Below are 21342 nucleotides of genomic sequence, written 5' to 3'. Positions count from 1 at the left end.
TAATGGTAGGGCATTGGGGAGAGTTATAGAATAAAGAATCCTTGAGGTACAGGTTCATAGCTCCTTGAAAGTGGAGTCACAGGTGGACAGAGTGGTGAAGGTGGCATTCAGCATGCTTGGTTTCGTTGCTCAGGACAATGAATACAGGAGTTGGGATGTCTTGTTGGAGTTGTACAAGACATTGGTAAGACCACACTTGGAATACAATATACAGTTCTGGTCACCTAATTATTGAAATAATATTATTAAACTAGAAAGAGTGCAGAAAATATTTACAAGGATGCTACCAGGACTTGATGGTTTGAGTTATAAGGAGAGGATGGTTAGATTGGGACCTTTTTATCCTTGAGCATAGGAGGGTTCGGGATGACCTGACAGAGGTCTATAAAATAATGAGGTGTATAGATAAGGTAGATAGTCAATATCCTTTCTCAAAGATAGGGGTATCTAAAACTGAAGGGCATAGGCTTAAGGTGAGGGGGAGAGATACAAAAAGATCCAAAGGAATAATTTTTTTCACATGGGGTGATGAGTGTCTGGAACGAGTTGCCAGAGGTAATAGTAGAGGCAGGTACAATTTTGACTTGTAAAAAGCATTTAGACAGTTATATGGGTAAGATGGTTATAGAGGGAAATGGGTCAAACGCAGGCAGTTGGGCCTAGCTTAATGTAAAAACTGGCTGGCATAGAGAAGTTGGGCCAAAGGGCCTGTTTCCATGCTGTAAACTTCTACGACAATTGAAATGCAATTAACAAAGGGGCGGCAACGAGGGAAGTCTGGGGAGGTTATTTGCAATAGGACATGAAGTATTATATATTCTCTAAACAGTCCTAATGATAACCTGTATGATGTGACAATGTACATAAATCTAAAACTCTATTTTGTACAAAAAGAGTGTGCAATTATACAGCATTCTATCACATCTCAAGGCGATCCCCTTGTAGATCAGTTTTTGAAATGAAGTTACTTATGCAGGCAAAAATGACAGCCAATTGGTACACTGCAAAGCACAGCAACAGTATGCCACAAGAAATTACCAACTGATCAGTTTTTGAAAAAATGTTGCAGAACACAATTTATGGGTCCTATTGACCCATCATGGTTTAATGCTTCACCAAGAGGATTTAACAGCAACAAAGTACTCATGGACAGAAAAAACTAAAATGAGATTAAGAAAGGAAGACAAAAGCGATCATAAGCGTAGGAAAAAAAAGAGAGAAAAAAAACAGGTCAGAAGAAGGGCAGTGTAAAATTACAAAGAGAAATATAGGATATGGAATCAAGGGGCTGGTCTTCTGTTGTATATACAATAATGGATGAAGTATTGTCAAGTATTGAACGCCAAGCAAAAATGACCAAAAAAGGGTATGATGTTATAACATTAACAGAGGAAGCGAGTTAAAAAGTATAGGATCAACTCCCACCCCAGGATTTTGAACACGCATTCTTGGTGACATCTCAGGCCATTACTGTTGGAGGTGCAGAGCAGGATTTTCCAGCTTTTCCTGCCTGTGGGATTTTACAGTTCCGCTTAAGTCAACCTCTCCCAAGGCATGGGTGGGAGAGCTATGGAAAAGGTCTTAACCATGATGGCATCAGAAGATTCCGCCAGCAGCCAACGGCTCTCCACATCGCAAAATCGCTGTCTTTTGGATGAAACATTATCTGCGATACATGCGACTTTACAATAATGAGTATACTTCAAAAGTACTTACATAGTTGCAAAACACCTTTGGATGCCCAAGGCTGAGAATTGCACTGCACACACAAAAGTCTTTCTTTCTTTATTCCTAAGCAGGACCATGAAGCTGTTGGATTGATGTAAAAATCCAACTGGTTCATTCGTGGCTTGCCTCTTAACTGCTGAAGTAGCCTCACAAGCCATCCAGTTCTGTCAAATTACTGCACAGCGGTTCAGGAAGACAACTCACCAGCACTTTCTCAGGACAACTAAAAGTAAATAAAGTTGCCATAGTCCCAGATGACCATAAACTAGTGGTGATTTTAACCTGACAGTCACCACAGTTCAGGAGAGGGCAAGGTTCAGAAGGCAGGCCTTCACAAATGATCTCAGCCAGTATGGACATTGAATCCACGGTGTTGCTATCATTCTGCATTACAAACTACCCTTCCAACCAACTGAGCTAACTAACCCCATTCAAGGGAATTAGGGATAGGTAATGAATGCAGGCCTTGCCACTGACACCCATGTAAAATGAAGATTGACCTGTACCCTCTCCACTCCATGATGATCAAAACTTTACTTACATAGAAATGAGTTCTGCAAAAACTTCACATGGAAAAAATTACCTTCTCAGATATAATTCATCGTGGATTTCTGAAGCTCAGAATAATATCTGGCATCAGTACATGAAGGGCTGTGTTCTCCATTATAATTTTAGGCTCGCCACAAGATATTTCCGTCTATATATTTTATGGACTTCAACTTAGTTGAAGGCAGTTTTTGTTTAGAAACCAGAAGCATGGGGCTGCTCCCAGTCAAATAAACACATCACTAAAGAGAAGGAAAAAGCAAGCCTTGTAAGATTGCCTAATTCTTTTCTCTTACCACATCTTTGCTATAAAGACATCAAAAGCAGCCTCATAGTTAAAAAGGAGCCACAACATTTTCAACAGTCTTGCTAAAGGGCAAACCTGCTACACAGCAGTTTGCCTGTCCAGCTTTTGAATAATGCTTTCACTATGCTCAGCTGCTGGCTTAAAATCCCAACTTCAACAGTTTCTTCACCAGTGCTAGTTTCAACACCGCGTTGGTGAAAATAAGAGAGAGTTGGGCAGCTGAGTCAAGTGTTATTTCAAACCTTTTACTGTAACAAACCATCCCTCTATTCATAAAAGTAGTAATTGCAGTTTTCAACACAGCCATTCAAATTTTGACAAGAACTTTTCTGTCAAGTAACTCAATAAGGTATCATGCCATAAGAAATGTCATGAACAAATTTAGGCAGGAAGTCCCAGGTAGATAAATAAATTTAAAGAACATTAATTGCCAATAGCTTTCCCAATAGTGAGTTGGAGGAAATGATAATTGCCAGTGACAGGCATTTTCCATCTTGTCACATTTAGTTGATCCAAACATAGTTTAATATAACCAATAATGATTACTTTTCCAAGGCTGAGCTTATGCATGTACATGGGGACAATATGGAATAGGTTGAAGGCTACATACTTCTCAGCAAGGTGCTGTAACATTAAGTAGTTGAGAAACACAAGGTGGGACTTTAGATCAGACCAAATTGGATTGAAGAAGGATTGCCAGCAGATCAAAGGTACTGCCGGTTGAAGTGTGTGAGAGCGCCATAGCCTCTGGTAGAACAGGACTCAGGCTTTGAACATTTTCCACTTACCTGTCCAGATTACTTGCAATCTACATGCTGGCTTGTTCACTAAGCAGGTCTTTCATATAGGTTTCCTAATCGACCTTATCTCAAAAGAAGTGCATACAAGAGATTGTTCTTGCAATTTATGCTCATTAGAACTGCAAAGTTTGTATTTTTTGTTTCAGACACAAGCTTGTGTTACTGGGCCCCTGCAGCATTTCCTTGCATGCTTACTACACCCAATCTACACCCGAACAGTTTGAATAATTCCCACACTACTTAACCACTCATACATAGGCTGTTCTGGTGCATTATACAAAAAAGGCAAGTTTTTTTTTACCTTAAAGGCACCATGACCAGTTTGCAGTACTGCAATATTCCAGGATTTGAAAGGCTTTCCAATAACAAGTTCTGCACACACTGTGAATGACCTGTCAACAGCTAAAACAATTCCCAAGGTAATATGCATCCTTAGGAGCCAGAGCCTGTCACTTAATCTTTGGTCAAGATTGATGCATCTCGAAAAATCCTACCAAAGCACAGGCCATTGCTCTGCAAAAGGAGTGTTGTATGTGGTCTGCAGACATAACAATCAATTGAGGACTAATCTCCTCTAAATTATAAAAAAAAAGTAGTTTTGAAATGCATATTCTTCTAACAAGGCAGCATTTTTGCCCACTCCCCTTTGCTCTGAAAGCACCAAGAGATGATCATGTAAATTAACCTAGAATCACATTATAGGGCAAGCATGACAGATTCCCATCCGTGAAGCAGTTCATAAATTAAGAGCATTCTCAGCGCAACCTGGGAGCTTTCTCTGTTATTGTCCTGGTTATCATAGAATCATGATGTGGGTATGCCGGCGTTGGACTGGCGTAAACACAGTAAAAAGTCTGACAACACCAGGTTTTAGTCCAACCTATTTATTTGATAATATATTATATTATATTTGATAATATATTATCAAATAAATAGGTTGGACTAAAACCTGGTGTTGTCAGACTTTTTACTGTATCATAGAATCATACAGTGTAGAAGGAGGCCATTCAGCCCACTGAGCCTGCACCAACAACAATCCCACCCATGCCCTACCCCCATAACCTCACGTATTTAACCTGCTAACCCCCTTAACGCTAAGGGGCAATTTACCATGGCCAATTCACCTAACTTGCACATCTTTGGAATGTGGGAGGAAACTGGAGCACTCGGAGGAAACCCACGCAGACACAGGGACAAGCCTGGGGCCAGAATTGATCCTGGAGCCCTGGCACTGTGAGATAGCAGTGCTAGCCACTGTGCCAAACCTGTGGATTATACACCCACAAAGGATCAGATTTACTGAATTCAGTTTCACTTTATTGAATTCCTGTCCTCTGACCAGTACCGTAACAATATTGATCCATTGCTTTAAATATTATTATGGATATATGTGGCTGAAAATCTGTTGCATTAGAAGATAATGGAATGAACTGTATTGAGAAGTGAACCTACTCTGCAGAGTGAAATGGTGTGACCCTATGCCAGAAAGGTTGAACAGAATAGCAAATTACTGCATTGTTAACAAAGCAAAGAATGTAATGGAAAGATCCTGTGGTTATAGTCAGCACCATTCATGAAAAGGTATGATCATGTTTTTCGAACTGACTTCCCCATCCCAATACCTGCTTAGTAATTCCTTGCCAAGATAAAGTTACAACTTTAGTAACACTGCATTATCTCATCCAAATACTCATTACCCATGACAGAGTGTCAGTAGGCTACTCAACCAATTGAGGAATCATAGCCCAAATAGATCCCATCCTCAACCAACATACAAACAAATATTCAAACAGGGGTTGGACAGCAATCAGGGACATAAATTTCCCTCTCCCTATCTCTGAAGCACTAAGGCCAGTTACAACTCATCAACTTGACTGATGAGCCAATCTGGTCAGAGGATGCTGATTGAAGTTTGGAGACCAAGAAGCTGAGATTTTCATTGGGTAAACTCACAAACCCCTTTGGGACAGCAAGAATGATTCCCAACAATCTCCAGCCTTAAATGGGTCCATCACACCCAACATAAATTTAAAATGATAGCACACCAACGTGGCAACATCGCAGCAGTAGAGCCCATCTAAATTGGCAGATTATCCAGACGGATATCTAGAATAATGAGCAAGTACAGGATTGCTCGCTCACCTCCGTTTTGCAAATATATTTTGGGTGGTACAGTGGCACAGCGGTTAGCACTGCGGCCTCATAGCTCCAGGGACCCAGGTTCAAATCTGGCCTCGGGTCACTGTCTGTGTTGAGTCTGCACTTTCTCCCAGTGCCTGAGTGGGTTTCCATTGAGTGCTCCAGTTTCCTCCCAAATATCAAAGATGTGTGGGTTAGGTTGATTGGCCATGCTAAAATGTCAGGGCGATTAGCAGGGTAAATATGTGGGGTTATGGCAATGGGGCCTCGGTGGGATGTGGTTGGTACAGACTTGATGGGCCAAATGACCTTCCACGCTGTAGGGATCCTATAATTCTATGATAATAAAACAGCCATTAGTTGAGAATAAGGTTTTAGAATTCTTCAGATACTCCCCCCTGAAAAAATAAGTTGAGAAAATTTGAAACATTAAGATCTCACCTTTAGTGTCTAATGGCATTTGTGGTGTAGGTTTGACAGAAGTAGAAAATTCTAACTGTAGGTGTACAACTTGCAATCTTTTAAAAGGGCTTTGGGGAAGTCCTCTTTTTCTGTTAGTAACAGGACAATAAAGCTAATTTATCATCAGCAGTCTAAAAGGCTAGTAAAAGCCTTGGCAATTTTCGGCAATTGAATCAAAGGTAAGATCAAAGCCCTGCTGCACCCAATGATGAATGGCCATGAAAAATTAGATGGCAAGCAGGAGGCGGTGGCGCCATGAACATCTCCACCCTCAATAACAAGGCAGCAAAGCACATTAATCTAAACATCAAGGCTATAGAGCTTGCAACCACATTCAACTATAAGTGCCGAGTGATGATCTAAAGGTCCCACCATCACAGATGCCAGTCTTTCCCAAATCATTAACATAGATTGTAAATAGTTGAGGCCACAGCACCAATTCCTGTGGATATTTACAGTTTGCCAACCTGAAAATTACCCTTCCACCCTGGCTCTTTTTCTTGTGAGCCAATCCTCTAACTATGCTAACATATTTCACCAACACCATCTTGTGTAGTGACCTTTTCAAAAATTGATGTGGGCATCAGTGGCAAGTCCAGCATTTATTATCCACCACGAATTGAATACCTTCTGGAAATCCAAATATACATCATCTACTGATTCCCCTTTATCTTGTTACACCCTCAACAAATTCTAATAAATTTGTCAACACAATTTCCCCTTTCACAAAACCAAGTTCCTTTGCTTCCTTACAAATTGATTCTAGCATTATTCCATTGAGTTAGACTAAATGACCAGTGTCCTGCTTTCTGACTCCTTGCTTTGTTGAATAGAGATGTTACATTTGCAGTTTTCTAGGCAGCTGGGACCTATCCAGAATCTAGGGAATTTTGGAAGATTAAAATCAATTCACTGGCTATCTCCACAATCATTTTTAATATTGAGGAAGCAAGGGGGCAGGAGGAGGACTTGGACAGGTTAGGAGACCAGGCAAAGAAGTGGCTGATGGAATACAATGAGGAAAAGTGTGAGGTTACACACTTTGGAAGGAGGAATGGAGGCACAGGCTATTTTCTAAATGGAGAAATGCGCAGAAAATCAGAAGCACAAAGGGACTTAGAAGTCATTGTTCAAGATTCTCTTAAGATTCAAGTGCAGGTTCAGTCAGCAGTTAGGAAGGCAAATGCAGTGTCAGCATTCATGTCGAGAGGGCTAGCATTCAAGAGCAGGGATGCATGTTTGAGGCTGTATAAGGCTCTGGTCAGACCCCATTTGGAATTTTATGAGCTGTTTTGGGGCCCCATATCTAAGGAAGGATGTGCTGGCCTTGGAAAGGATCCAGAGAAGGTTCACAAGAATGATCCCTGGAATAAAGAACTTGTACAAAGAACCACTGAGCACTCTGGGTCTGTACTCGTTGGTATTCAGAAGAATGAGGGGGGATCTTATTGAAACTTACAGGATACTGCTAGACCTGGGTAGAGTGGATGTGAAGAGGATGTTTCCACAAATAGGAAAAACTAGAATCAGAGGGCACAACCTCAGGCTAAAGGGGTGATCCTTTAAAAGAGAGATGAGGAGGAATTTCTTTAGCCAGCAAGTGGTGAATCTGTGGAACTCTGCCGCAAAAGGCTGTGGAGGTCATTGAGTGTCTTTTAAACAAAGATGGATAGGTTCTTGATTAACAAGGGGGGGTCAGGGATTATGGGAAAAAGGCAGGGGAATGGGGATGAGAAAAAAATCAACCATGATTGAATGACAGAGCAGAATTGATGGCCGACTGGCCTAATTATGCTCCAATTTCTTATGGTCTTATTTCTTCTGAAGACCCAAGATGTTGGCCATCAGGGGACTTGTTAGCTGTTAGACCTTTTAGTTTTCTCAGTATTCATTCTCTAATGATAGTGACTGTTTTAAATTTCTTCCTCCCTTTTGCCCCATTATTTTCTGTCATTATTGAGATATATCTCAGGTCTTGTACTGTGAAAATAGATAGAAAATATTTGTTCCAAGCTTCTGCCATTTCCTTTTTTCCCCATTATTATCCAGTCTCATCTTCAAAGGGGCCAGCGTTTATTTTAACTACCTTTTTTTTATACTTGTAGAAGCTCTTACTGTCTGTTTCCATATTTCTTGCCAGTTCATGTTCATACCCTAATTGTCCCTCTTTTTTGTCTTTGAGTCATCCTTTGCAAGTTCCTAATCTTTGCCAAATCGCTACCACTAATTTTCACAGCACTGTTTTTCTTTCAATGTGATACTCTCTTTATCTACCTCAGTTAGCCACAGATGGTGAATCCTGCCCCCCCCCGCATCTAAAAGCATCTGGGTCCTCATACACCACAGGGACTACAGCAGTTTAAAATGTGATTCCCTATTACCTTCTCAAGGTCAATGTCCAACAGACAAATAAAATGTTGCTTTTATGTATTTAAACTTGTGATCATTATAAGCTATGACTGTACCTTCACATCAGTCTTTACACTAGATTTTCAATGTACATATTACAGTGACACATATTAGTCTGTTACATCATGAACTGAATTAGCCAAAATGTGCTGCTGAAATACAATTAAATATTTAGAGGGACAGACATCACTCAAGGCATCAATGAAATTCCAGAATACGAGGTGATTATCTTCCCCACAACATCTTTGCTGTGCTACCTCTTCAAATCGAACCATCTGTTCTCATCCCACTTATACAGCAGTTGTTTGAACTGCTATATTTATTAAAGAATAAAAACACATTGCATAAACTTACATGCTTCCTGTAGGAACTTCTCTCGCACACTATCTGAAGTGGAGTTTTTGCACGTCTTGATAGCAACTGCCATCGCAGGATTTTCCTGAATAAATAAGCAAGGAGTAAAAAAATATATAATTATCAATGTTCACTTAAGTAGTTTGAACTAAAACATAGAAATACTGTACCATTTAAATTAATAATCTTGATCCAGAAAAACAATTTATGGATAAGCCACTTATAAATGACAAGAAATTTCATTAAACATTTCAATAGGCAAAAATACTCTTCAGTTAAGATCCAATTTGCTACAAATTCAATAAAGACCAGCCCTGTGTTTTTCTAAATTACTATAGTACATTCACAAACATTTTTAAGCAACGTATACGGAAATTCATTGAGCAGGCCAGGGTTTTGTTAGAGCACAAACTCTGTTGATGCCATTCTAAGGAGTGAGGGTTATAGCCTTTTTGAACGATTGATGTCCCTAGAGTCCCTTTGACAGGGCGGATATAGGACAGTGTGTGTTGGATGTATAAAAATTTAGTTGAGAACAGATTATATAGTATATAAAAACAGAAAATTCCAGATATGCTCAGTGGGTCTGGCAGGGTCTTTAGAGAGAAAAACAGGGTTAACATTGTGACCTTTCATCAGAAGTTCTGTTTCCAGATCATATAGTCTCTGTCCTGTATTATGTGCAGTCTGTGCACCACACATATGCTCGAAAGATGCTTTATTCCTGTTTGCTGCGAGGGGAAGTGTTATAAAACATCAGTACCAACTAACTAAATAAGACAGGACAAATAAGGTGGCCAGTGTTCTTTATGTCAAGATCCTGTAAACCTTGACTCAGTTGGTCTTCCAAAGAGTCAGAAGATTGTTGTTTCAAGATCTATTCCAGGATTTGAGAACATAATCTAGGTTAACACTTCAATGAAGTGCTAAGAATGCAAACATCAGCGAAGATGCCGTCTTTTGGCTAAGACATTAAACACAGATTGCATGCCTGCTTTAGTGCCTGAAGTTAAAACTGAATACCCATGGCATTACTAAAAATTGAACAAGAAATTCTACTGGTGTTCTGACAATAATTTTCTTTCAATCAACACAATAGTCATTCTTGTTATTGCACTTTGTTGGGTTTTGCTGCACTCAACATTGCTGCAACTTTTGCCTACAAAAAAAAACTCACTGCATCGGGAAGTACTTCATTGTATGCAAAACACTTCACTAGTTCAGAGCTGTCCTATAATACTAGGTAAATGCAAGCCTCTAAAGCAACCACAATCTGCTTTATTACACATGGTGCAAATTTTGTTTTAAGAAGTCTAACATGATTTTCAAATGTACCCAGACTTTCTGACTGGCTCAGTTATGAAAATGGCAACTTATTATTTTCTAAACGAGACTAGCAATTATGAATTTCTTACCCAACTCTGACTATAAGAAGAAACGAACATTTATAACTACAAACATATTAAGGTCTTCACAGAAGACAAGGCAGATTTAAACAGGTTCCTAGAACTCAAAGAGACAAGGAGAGAAACTCTGATATTGTTTCTACATGCTTGCTTTCATTCACTATCATATTGCTAGAGGTTGCATTGACATCAACATAGATGGAAACTTGACCACTTGTTTGCAGATGAAAACAACAACTTGCCCTTTATTGAAGCCTCTTCATTTGGTTATACTTATCAGATGCCCCACCTAAACTGCATCAACATTGACCTGGCTAGTTATTGTAGCAAAGTGATTATGGACTGGAGAAGTAATTCATAGGCCTGGACTTGGGACCCAGAGGCATGACTTCAGAATCCACCAAAGCAGTCATGGAACTTAAATACAATTAATTAGATAAATATGGAATAAAACAGTAATCATGAATCTACTGAATTGTCACCAATATTCTGTTTGCTAATATCCTTTACACAAGGAATCTGCAATCCTTACTCAGTTTGACTCGAGATTTGCTGCGATGTAGTTGACTCTTAACTGTCACCTGTAATGTTCTCAAAGGTAATTAGGGATTGATAATAAATTCTGTTCCACCCAGTGGTGTCTCCGCACCCCAAACATCAATAAGATAAAATCATCAAATCACATCATAGCCCCTTCCTCTACTTTTTTACCTTTTGACGTGGCTATTCCAATTAGTTGGTCTTCCATGTCCTAACCTCTGTAAAAACTTGTGGTCATCCAAATCTCTGCTGTGTCTCTTTGGAAGTTTTAACAAGTTACGTTCAGTTATCACCCCGATGCTCACTCATCTACACTGGCCCCAAGTTAAGCAATATCTTGATGTTAAATTCTCATCCTGTTTCAAATCCCTTCATGGCCACGCCCTTCCCTAGCTAGGACAAAGAACAAAGAACAACCCAGCACGGGAAACAGGCCCTTCGGCCCAACGAGCCCGCGCCGCCACATCTTCCTACAATCTTCTCCAAAATATCTGTGTTCCTCCGATTTCGACCTCCTGAACATCTCTGATTTTAGTCACTCTATCAATAGTGGCCATGCCTTCAGCTGCCAAGGCTCAAAGTTGTGGAATTCCCTCCCTCAGCCTCTCCACTGCTCCATTTCACTTGTGTCCTTTGAGACCTACCTCCCCAAAGCACACCTCTTTGATCAAACTTTTGGTCAACTGTCATCATGTCTCCACAAAATGGTTACAGAGACATTTATTTCTCGCCATAGGACCTCATTGCAAGACCCCATTGCTGCATTTTCTTGTGTTATAACTATGATTACTTAAAAAGTATGTCACTGGTTCTGAAGTGCTTAGGTGCATCCTGAAATCATGAAAAATAAATTAAAAGTGGGTGGCACAATGGTTAACACTGCTGCCTCACAGTGCCAGGGACTGGGATTGATTCCCAGCTTGGGCCACTGCAGAGTTTGCACATTCTCCCTGTGTCTGTGTGGGTGCTCCGGTTTTCTCCCACAGTCTGAAAGACGAGCTGGTTAGGTGTACTGACCCGAACATGCGTCAGATTGTGGCGACTAGAGGAATTTCACAGTAACTTTGTTGCAGTGGTAATGTAAGCCTTACTTGTGACTAATAAATGAACTTTATTGTTGAGATGTTGGATCAAAGTTAAGAATGTAAGAACTAGAACAGGAGTAGGCCATCTGGTTCCTCGAGCCTGCTCCGCCATTAAATAAGATCATGGCTGATATTTTCGTGGATTCAGCTCCACTTACCTGCCTGCTCACCATAACCCTTAATTCCTTTACTGTTCAAAAATTTATCTACCCTTGCCTTAAAAACATTCAATGAAGTAGCCGCAACTGCTTCACTGGGCAGGGAATTCCACAGATTCACAACCCTTTGGGTGAAGAAGTTCTTCCTCACTCAGTTCTAAATCTGCTTCCCCTTGTTTTGAGGCTATGCCCCCAACTTCTAGTTTCACCTGCCAGTGGAAACAACTTCCCTACTTCTATCTTATTTATTCCCTTCATAACCTTATATATTTCTACAAGATCTCCCCTCATTCTTCTGAATTCCAATGAGTATAGCCCCAGTCTACTCAGTCTCTCCTCATAAGCCAACCCTCTCAACTCCAGAATCAACCTAGTGAATCTCTTCTGCAACCCTCCATTGCCAATATATCCTTTCTCAAGTAAGGAGACCAAAACTGTACACAGTACTCCATGTGTGGCCTCACCAGCACCTTATACAGCTGCAACATAACCTCACTGTTTTTAAACTCCATCCCCCTAGCAATGAAGGGCAAAATTCCATTTGCCTTCTTCATTACCTGCTGCACCTGCAAACCAATTCTTTGATATTCCTGCACATGGACACCCAGGTCCCTTTGCAAAGCAGCATGCTGCAATTTTTTACCATTTAAATAATAGTCCTTTTTTCTATTATTCCTACCAAAATGGATGATCTCACATTTACCCTCGCCCACTCACTTAGACTATCTATATCCCTTTGCAGGCTTTCAGCATCCTCTGCACACTTTGCTCTGCCACTTATCTGACTGTCATCTGCGAATTTTGACACACTACACTAGGTCCCCAACTGCAAATCATCTATGTAAATCATAAATAATTGTGGTCCCAACATTGATCCCTGAGGCACACCACTACTCACTGATCACCAGCCAGAAAAACACCCATTTACCCCATTCTTTGCTTTCTGTTAGTTAACCAATCATCTATCCATGATAATGCATTACCTGTAACACCATGCAGCTTTATCATATGCAGCAGCCTTTGGTGCGGCACCTTGTCAAATGCCTTCTGAAAATCCAGATACAGCACATCCACAGGTTCCCCATTGGTTTCATTACTTGCGCAGTGGACATAGAAACCACAGAAACCATAGAAAATTACAGCTCAGAAACAGGCCTTTTGGCCCCTGTGCCGAACCATTTTTTGCCTAGTCCCACTGACCTGCACTTGAACCATATCCCTCCACACCCCTCTCATCCATGAACCTGTCCAAGTTTTTCTTAAAATGTTAAAAGTGACCCTGCATTTACCACTTTATCTGGCAGCTCATTCCACACTCCCATCACTCTCTGCGTGAAGAAGCCCCCCCTAATATTCCCTCTAAACTTTACTCTTTTCATCCTTAACCCATGCCTTCTGTTGTTTTCTCCCCTAGCATCAGTGGAAAAAGCCTGCTTGCATTTACTCTATCAATACCCATCAAAATCTTATACACCTCTATCAAATCTCCCCTCATTCTTCTTCGAATGTTCTCAAAGAATTCCACCAAATTAGTCAAACATGACCTGCCCTTCATGAGGCCTTCATAGCGAGGGGGATTGAATATAAAAGTAGGGAGGTCTTGCTGCGGCTGTATAGGGCATTGGTGAGGCCGCAGCTGGAGTACTGTGTGCAGTTTTGGTCGCCTTACTTACGCAAGGATATTTTGGCCTTGGAGGGAGTGCAGAGGAGGTTTACTAGGCTGATACCGGAGTTGAGGGGGTTGAGCTATGAGGAGAGGCTGAATAAACTAGGCTTGTACTCGTTAGAGTTTAGAAGAATGAGGGGAGATCGCATTGAGACATATAAGATGATGAATGGGATGGATAGGATAGAGGTGGAGAGACTCTTCCCGCTCAGAAAGGACAGTAGGACTAGGCGGCACAGCCTCAAGATAAAGGGGGGGGGGCGGTTTAGAACGGAGTTGAGGAGGAACTTCTTCACTCAAAGGGTGGTGAATCTCTGGAATTCTCTGCCTGTTGAGGTGGTGGAGGCTGCCTCGCTAAATATTTTTAAGACGCGGGTTGATAGGTTTTTGATAAGCGAGGGGATTAAGGGTTATGGGGAGAGGGCAGGAATGTGGAACTGAGCCACAACAGATCAGCCATGATCTTACTGAATGGCGGGGCAGGCTCGAAGGGCTGGATGGCCTACTCCTGCTCCCATTTCTTATGTAACCCATGCTGCATCTTGCCAACGGGACAACGTATATCCAAATGTCTCACCGTTTCTTCCTTGATGATAGTTTCAAGCATTTTCTCTACTACAGAAGTTAAGCTAATTGGCCTTTAGTTACCCGCCTTTTGTCTATCTCCTTTTTGAAAGAGTGGCATCACATTTGCTGTTTTCCAGTCTGTGGTTAAGTACTTTTCTAGTGGGAAGGAGGTAAACTTTCTGAGGGCAAGTTTCCTAGACACTTACACGACCTATTTACAGATCAAAGTGTAGCTAAAGCATACTTTCACCTGGGAACAGAATGTGGTATGCAAATACTATAAAAATAAGTAGGCGGTACAGAATTTGAGTATTGCTGAAAAAAGAGACAACGCTTTTCTCATCAGGCTGCAAAAATAATACAAGGAGAAAACAACAATTTAAAATGTTCAATCCTTTTGATTTCAATTCATTTTAAAAATCAACATCACCTGAGATTTCTTGAAGCTTGCAGATGTGTGCTCTGATCTTCACACAATCCAAGACTTCAGGTAGTGCAACTTTTAAAATACTTACACAATCAATGGAAGTTATGCACTGAAGATCTTTTTCTTCAAATGCAGTGATCAAAACAATGAAAGAGTTTTAAAAAGGTACAAAAAGTGTTTCTTAAAATTGTTGCATGATTAACATGGCAGATGAGGGGCATATGATGAATAGTCTGATTTGCTAGTTCCGGCATGCACACAGCACCCATTATTAATTTCACCAGCTAGCACTCCATGCTGAAGGAAAATCTATCAGAATTTTTCTGAAATGTAATTTTTAATGAATCCAACTAATTAAATTGCACATATTTGTGTTGATTTACCATTTAGAACTGACAAACAAACTTGTTTGAGACTGGCATTAATCAATCAATGGACACAACAGCATATGAATACATTAACAAACTTTTCTTTGCCCAATTCTATTCCTGGATCTCTGATCATGTTTTTCAATTAAAACTCAGCACCACATTACAGAAAGGATGTAGAAGCTATTGAAAAGGTGCAGAGGAGATTTACAAGGATGTTGCCTGGATTGGGTGGCATGCTTTGTGAGCACAGGTTGAGGGAGCTCGGTCTTTTCTCCTTAGAGAGACAAAGGATGAGAGGTGACCTTTTAGAATTGTATAAGATATTGAGAGGTTTAGATTAGGTGGATTCTCAGAGGCTTTTTCCAAGGGCTGGAATGGTTGCTACGAGAGGACACAGGTTTAAGGTGCTGGGGAGTAGGTACAGAGGAGATAACGGGTAAGTTTTTCACTCAGAGGGTGGTGGGTGAGTGGAATTGGCTGCCGTCGGTGGTGGTGGAGGCAAGTTCGATAGGGTCTTTCAAGAGACTTCTGGATGAGTACATGGAACTTAATAGAATTGACGGTTATAGGTAAGCCTAGCAGGTATGGATATCATCAGCGCAACTTGTGGGCTGAAGGGCCTGTTTGTGCTGTAGTTTTTCTATGTTCTATTCCCTTACTGAAGCAGAAACTGATCTGATTTCCTATCAAGCACTACAAATGAACAAATGATTACGGTATTTGGTGCTGTTGCTTTCGCGAATTAAAGATCTAGTAAGGTCTAAGGTATTGCTTTGAACATATGTGCAAATGAACATAGTTCACCTTTTGGCTTCTGTCATCATTACAAGAAAACGTTTGCAACATTTGAAATAAAAGTGAAGCACAAGGGCCTGATTTTCTTGGAGTCAGGTTGACTTAAGTTTTTTTAGAAAAAGCAAGCGAAACCCAGATACTAAAATCACCTCCCTATTTCCAGCAGATTCCATTTGTGTCAGTAGAGGGGAGGGAGTGGGGCATGAATCATACAGGCAGGGAAAACAACACTCAGCAGAGCCATTGGAATTAGTGCTGAGTTCAAGCAGGCTCCATTTTGTTTGCACCAAAAGCCTGAACCTACATTTTGACGGTTACTATGTTGAGGAGGAGACATAAACACTCGAAGAACGTAGGAGGTTTGCTAAGTAACATGATTTGGAGTTACTTAATTCCTTAGTCCTTTAAACAAGAAAAAAAATACAGGATGCACCCGTTAAAGTAAAAACAAACACACAGTTGGAGTGCATTGATTGACAGGCCACCTGATGTAACTTAGAAAATAAAAATCACCTATTCCTAAGTTATAATAGACTTCATTGTTGACATCTTCCAAGGTTATTAATACAGTTAAGCCCGTTATGAATTTGTGTCTCAGTTTCAAATGCTCCAAAGTCACAGCTTAGTAATGGGCTGAGTTCATATTTTGTTGACAGTCTTAATAAGCTATTAATGAATTCACAGCCCTTGATGTCATTAATGAACAGAAGTTTGCTTCTATAATGGATTGACTACTTGAAATGATTTAGAATCTTTGAATAGGTTTTCAGGAATTGGATTTTGTTTTTCAGTATCAAGGAGTAAGAACTTGCTTGATTGTTAGAAGTTTCTTTCATCTCAGTGTGACTCCTGAGGTCCGTCCACAGTGGATACTGAATGAATGGATAAGGAAGTGGTACGTAAGTATGAAGTAGCATGGGGAAGCATGGAGATAGCACAGGGGTATGAGATGGTACAGAGATGGCATGGGAAAATAACGCTAAAAGGATATTCTACTCAAATTCTCTTTCTATTTGACTCCAGACTCCATAAACTGTAAGCATCACATTTTGGCAAATAAATAGATTGCCTCCATGGTAGCTGTTAGGAGATATTTTTCAGGTTAAGATATTCCATTGCCAATAATTTTAGCCCTGCAATTTGGGGCCTCTTTCACAAGAGCCTTGCTCCAGTGGACATTCATATGAACATGAGGTAAACTGGCATTTGAACTTGATGTTCCCCAATGAGATTCCACTCTCCTGCTGGAACTTGATCAATTTTCTGCCTATATTGTCTTTAACCTTGTCACAAAGCTTTAATTTCTGAATTACTTACAGGACTCATGTAAATTCCTTGATGCACATCACCGAACTGCCCCTCTCCAATGCAGCGCCCCAGTTCAATTCTTTCCCTCTGTATCTCATAATCCCTGGCTGTAAAGAGTGGAGAAAATTAATTATTAAATCAACTTTAGTAACAAATTATTTTTCGTGTTTTTAAAGTGAGAAACGGTTACACACTAAATGACACACAAGTTGGCACAATAATATTCATCCAACAGGCAGCAAGCATAATAATCAGGCAACAATTAATAAACAGTTTCATTACCTTCATCTATCCCATAGCTTTCTGCATTGCAATTGGGAGTAGGGGGAAGAAAATCAAAAAGCAAGTGTACATTACAGTTTCTGAGACAAGTATGGAACATAAGAACATAAGAACATAAGAAATAGGAGCAGGAGTAGGCCATCTAGCCCTTCGAGCCTGCCCCGCCATTCAATAAGATCATGGCTGATCTGTCGCTGCTCAGTTCCACTTTCCCGCCCTCTCCCCATAACCCTTAATCCCCTCTCTTATCAAAAACCCATCAACCCACGTCTTAAAAATATTTAGCGAGGCAGCCTCCACCACTTCAACGGGCAGAGAATTCCAGAGATTCACCACCCTTTGAGTGAAGAAGTTCTTCCTCAACTCCGTTCTAAACCGCCCCCCCTTTATCTTGAGACTGTGCCCCCTAGTCCTACTGTCTTTTTTGAGCGGGAAGAGTCTCTCCACCTCTATCCTATCCATCCCATTCATCATCTTATACGTCTCAATGAGATCTCCCCTCATTCTTCTAAACTCTAACGAGTACAAGCCTAGTTTATTCAGCCTCTCCTCATAGCTCAACCCCCTTAACTCCGGTATCAGCCTAGTAAACCTCCTCTGCACTCCCTCCAAGGCCAAAATATCTTTGCGCAGGTGCGGCGCCCAAAACTGCACACAGTACTCCAGCTGCGGCCTCACCAATGCCCTATACAGCTGCAGCAAGACCTCCCTTCTTTTATATTCAATCCCCCTCGCTATGAAGGCCAGCATCCCATTCGCCTTCCTGACCACCTGCTGCACCTGCAAGCTGGGTTTTTGCAACTCATGCACAAGGACCCCGAGGTCCCTCTGCACCGTCGCCTGCTGCAGTTTTTCGCCCCGTAAGTAATAGTCCTTCCTACCAAGCAATTTATGTAGCATGGTATTGCAATGAACGCTGAACAATGGATTAAACCATTAGTTCTTCTGTGCAAAAAGCTGCAAATGTGTAAAAGAAACAATTTAGTGTAAAAATTTTTATACGTAGCAAAATTAAGACGGTGGTTTTCTCTCATTATAAATTGGTAGGCAAAAAAATCTGCTTTTACACATCCCTTTTCACAATCTCAGGGTGCCCAAAAGTATTACACAGCCAACTAAGTACTTCTGAAACGTTGTAATGTAGTAAACATAGTTGTATACTACAATCTCTCATGCAGAAATGTGTTAAAAACTATACAATCTGTTTCTTTGATGTTGGTCAAGGTATGAACATGAGCCAGGACATCAGGTATATGCTTTTGTTCTTCTTCAAAATAGTGCCCTGGGATCTTCCACATCAGAGGGCAGTTGGGGCTTTGGTTTAACATCTCACCCCAAAGATGGCACCTCCGACAGTGCAGTCAAGGTAAAATAATGGTTTGTGGCATAATTTAAATGATTCTTGTTATTTGATCAATTTATAAAGATTTTGTTAAACTTTGAACTTTTACACTGTACAATGCAATAAAACATTCCAAGGCACTTCACAGGAGCATAAGAAAACAAAGTATAACAGAGTCACACAAGGAGATATTAGAGAAGATAACCAAAAGCAGTTTCTTAAGGAGGAAAATTGGATCGAGAGATGGAAAAGGGTAACAAAGAGAAATCCATGGGCATAGGCAAATGAAGGCACTGCCTCCAATGGTGCAGCAATTATAATTGGGGGTGCCAGATTTATAATTGAAAAGGCTAGAATTAGCTGAGCACAGATATCTTTGGACAGTTAAAAGGTTGGAGGCTGAGGGAGAGGTACGGTCATTTAGAGATTTAAAAATATGAAAGAAAAGAGATTTTAAAATCGAGATATTGTTTGAATGCCAGTCATTGTTGGTCAGTGGACACAGATGTGAATGCAACCAGGTGCAAGATAGGACATGGTCAGCAGAGTTTAGGAATACTGCAAGTTTACAAAGGATAGAATATGGCAGACCAACCAGGGGTGCATTGGAAAAGTCAAGTCTAGGAGAACAAATGCATGGATAAGAATTTCTGCAGCAGACAAGACAAGGACAAAGGCAGATCATGACATGTAGGTGGGCAAAAGCAGTCTTAATGATGGTATAAATGGGGTCAAAGGGTGACATGCCATGCTAAGGTTGCAAACAGTCCAGTTTAGTCTCTTAATTGCCAGGGAAGCAGATGGAGTCAGTAGCTTGGCAACAAAGCTAGAGGAGGGACCGAAAACAATGGTTTGGACATTTTATTATAGTAAAGGTGCTATAAAATATAAGTTGTTGTTGTTTAGTCTATGCATTATTTAATTGAACTAAATTTCTGGTCATCCAGTACTGATGCCAGATAAGCTGTCTAATAATTTAGCAAAAGGTCTAACACCACCAGGTTTTAGTCCAACCGATTTATTTGATAATAGACTCACAAGCTTTCGGGTTAGTCCCTTCGTCAGGTGAATGGAGAGTTCTGGCCTCAGACAGAGCATATAAAGCACAGACAGTTTAGAGATTATGGATTAGAATGCGAATCCTTACACCTAACCTGCTGTTCAAGACCTGAAGTGGCTGACAATGTGAGTGGAAGGAGCACTGATCGCAGGTTACAGAGATGTGTATTGTCTCCAGACAGTACAGTAAGTGAGGTTTTGCAAACCCAGGCAAGTCACGGGGGTTACAGATAGTGCAACATGAAGCCAGCTCCAGACATTTTGGAAAGATGATGGCATTAAAGAATGAACAAAGGTCACCAAATATTAGTCAAATGGACACTATTATCAATGCTGCAGTCACAGAATCATTACAATATAGGAGGTAGCCATTTGGCCCATCAAATCTGTTCTGGCTCTCTGAAAGAGCATTCCAGCCAGTTTACACCCCCAGAAGAGGAAACACCCTCACCACATTCTCTCTGCCCAGGTCCCTCAGAATCCCAAGTTCCAATCAAGTTACCCTCCACCCGTCCAAACTCCATCAGGCACAAGCTGAGCCTGTCCAACCTTTCCCCACAGAGTGATCGCAGAATTATTGTATGATTAGCATATGTCAATCTGCATCCCTTCCAACAAGAAAAACATGAAGCCTTCAAAATTTGGATCACTTTCAGTGCTCTGTGAATCAGTAGTATGCAGAACTATCCCAATGTCCTTTTATCTTATCTCAGAGATCTGGAGTCAAAGGAATGAAAGGGAGCAGCAAATAAAGTATAATCATTTTAACTGTAACACAGAATGATGCATTAAATCAAACATTCATTGTGGGCATTTGGATTTTCCTTGATTTGCATACAGAACTTCAATTATCTATTTATCAGGAAAGTTTACTTCGCTTTAATGTAAAAATTTGCCTAAAATTGCTTTTGAAGCGTTCAGTTAGTTGGACACATTGTGTAGAGCTTCAAAAACAGCGGCTGTTAAAAGGTACCAGGAAATATGGATTTTCTCCTTTAATCCCAAGTTAATAGCAAATCGTATCAAAGTCTTATGGCGCAGTGATAGCAGCTCTACCTCCAAGTCAGAAGCTCCAGGTTTAAGTTCCACTCCGGGACCTGATGGCCACAGAACGAACTTCCATAATATGGCCAGACTCATTATCAACCAGCAAAACCTTCCAATACATTTATGTTAGGCACTAAGAGCAGGAGAGTCTCCATGTCAGAAGCTGCAGAAGGCAATGGCAAACCATAGTATCTTGCCAAATGTAACCATGGACCATCACCTGGTTGTCAACAGCTTCTTAGGCAGAGAGAGAGAGAGAGAGAGAGAGAGAGAGCTAATTTCAGTTGGCAGAAATGGTTCTGGGTCATTTCAAAACAGTGGTCTGAGTGAGGGAGGCAGCAGAGATTAAAAATGATTGTTATATCTGTGGAGTCTGAGAAGACCTCCTGCATTTCTTTGTTCCACAAAATAAATATTGTTAACAAAACAATATCTGTACAAAATGGCTGCTGTGTTTCCCACATTACAACTGTGACTACACTTGGAGTACTTTGTAGGTAGTAAAACACAAGTGGGGCATCCTGGCATCATGAAGCGGTTATAT

The 21342-nt window shown here is 40.7% G+C and overlaps 1 protein-coding gene across 11 annotated transcripts in view; it reads right to left on the bottom strand.

Moving 5' to 3' along the window:
• LOC145346825 (focal adhesion kinase 1) overlaps positions 1 to 21342 on the bottom strand; it is a 572567-nt gene that overhangs the window by 151868 nt on the left and 399357 nt on the right. For 8 of the 11 annotated variants that reach the window (XM_080194620.1, XM_080194613.1, XM_080194612.1 and 5 more), the window contains 3 exons: positions 17351 to 17371; positions 17078 to 17175; positions 8746 to 8830 (listed from right to left, as the gene is read on the bottom strand). In XM_080194620.1, coding sequence (XP_080050746.1) covers positions 8746 to 8830; positions 17078 to 17175; positions 17351 to 17371 — 204 coding nt within the window. The remainder of the gene's footprint in view (positions 1 to 8745; positions 8831 to 17077; positions 17176 to 17350; positions 17372 to 21342) is intronic. The other 3 variants (XM_080194611.1, XM_080194618.1, XM_080194619.1) reach the window with 1 other exon arrangement.

Source organism: Carcharhinus amblyrhynchos, chromosome 8 (assembly GCF_965287045.1).
Source record: "Carcharhinus amblyrhynchos chromosome 8, sCarAmb.v2.hapA, whole genome shotgun sequence".
Classification (NCBI taxonomy): domain Eukaryota; kingdom Metazoa; phylum Chordata; class Chondrichthyes; order Carcharhiniformes; family Carcharhinidae; genus Carcharhinus; species Carcharhinus amblyrhynchos.
The sequence above is the reverse complement of the archived record's forward strand: the minus strand, read 5'-3'. Positions and strand labels throughout refer to the sequence as shown.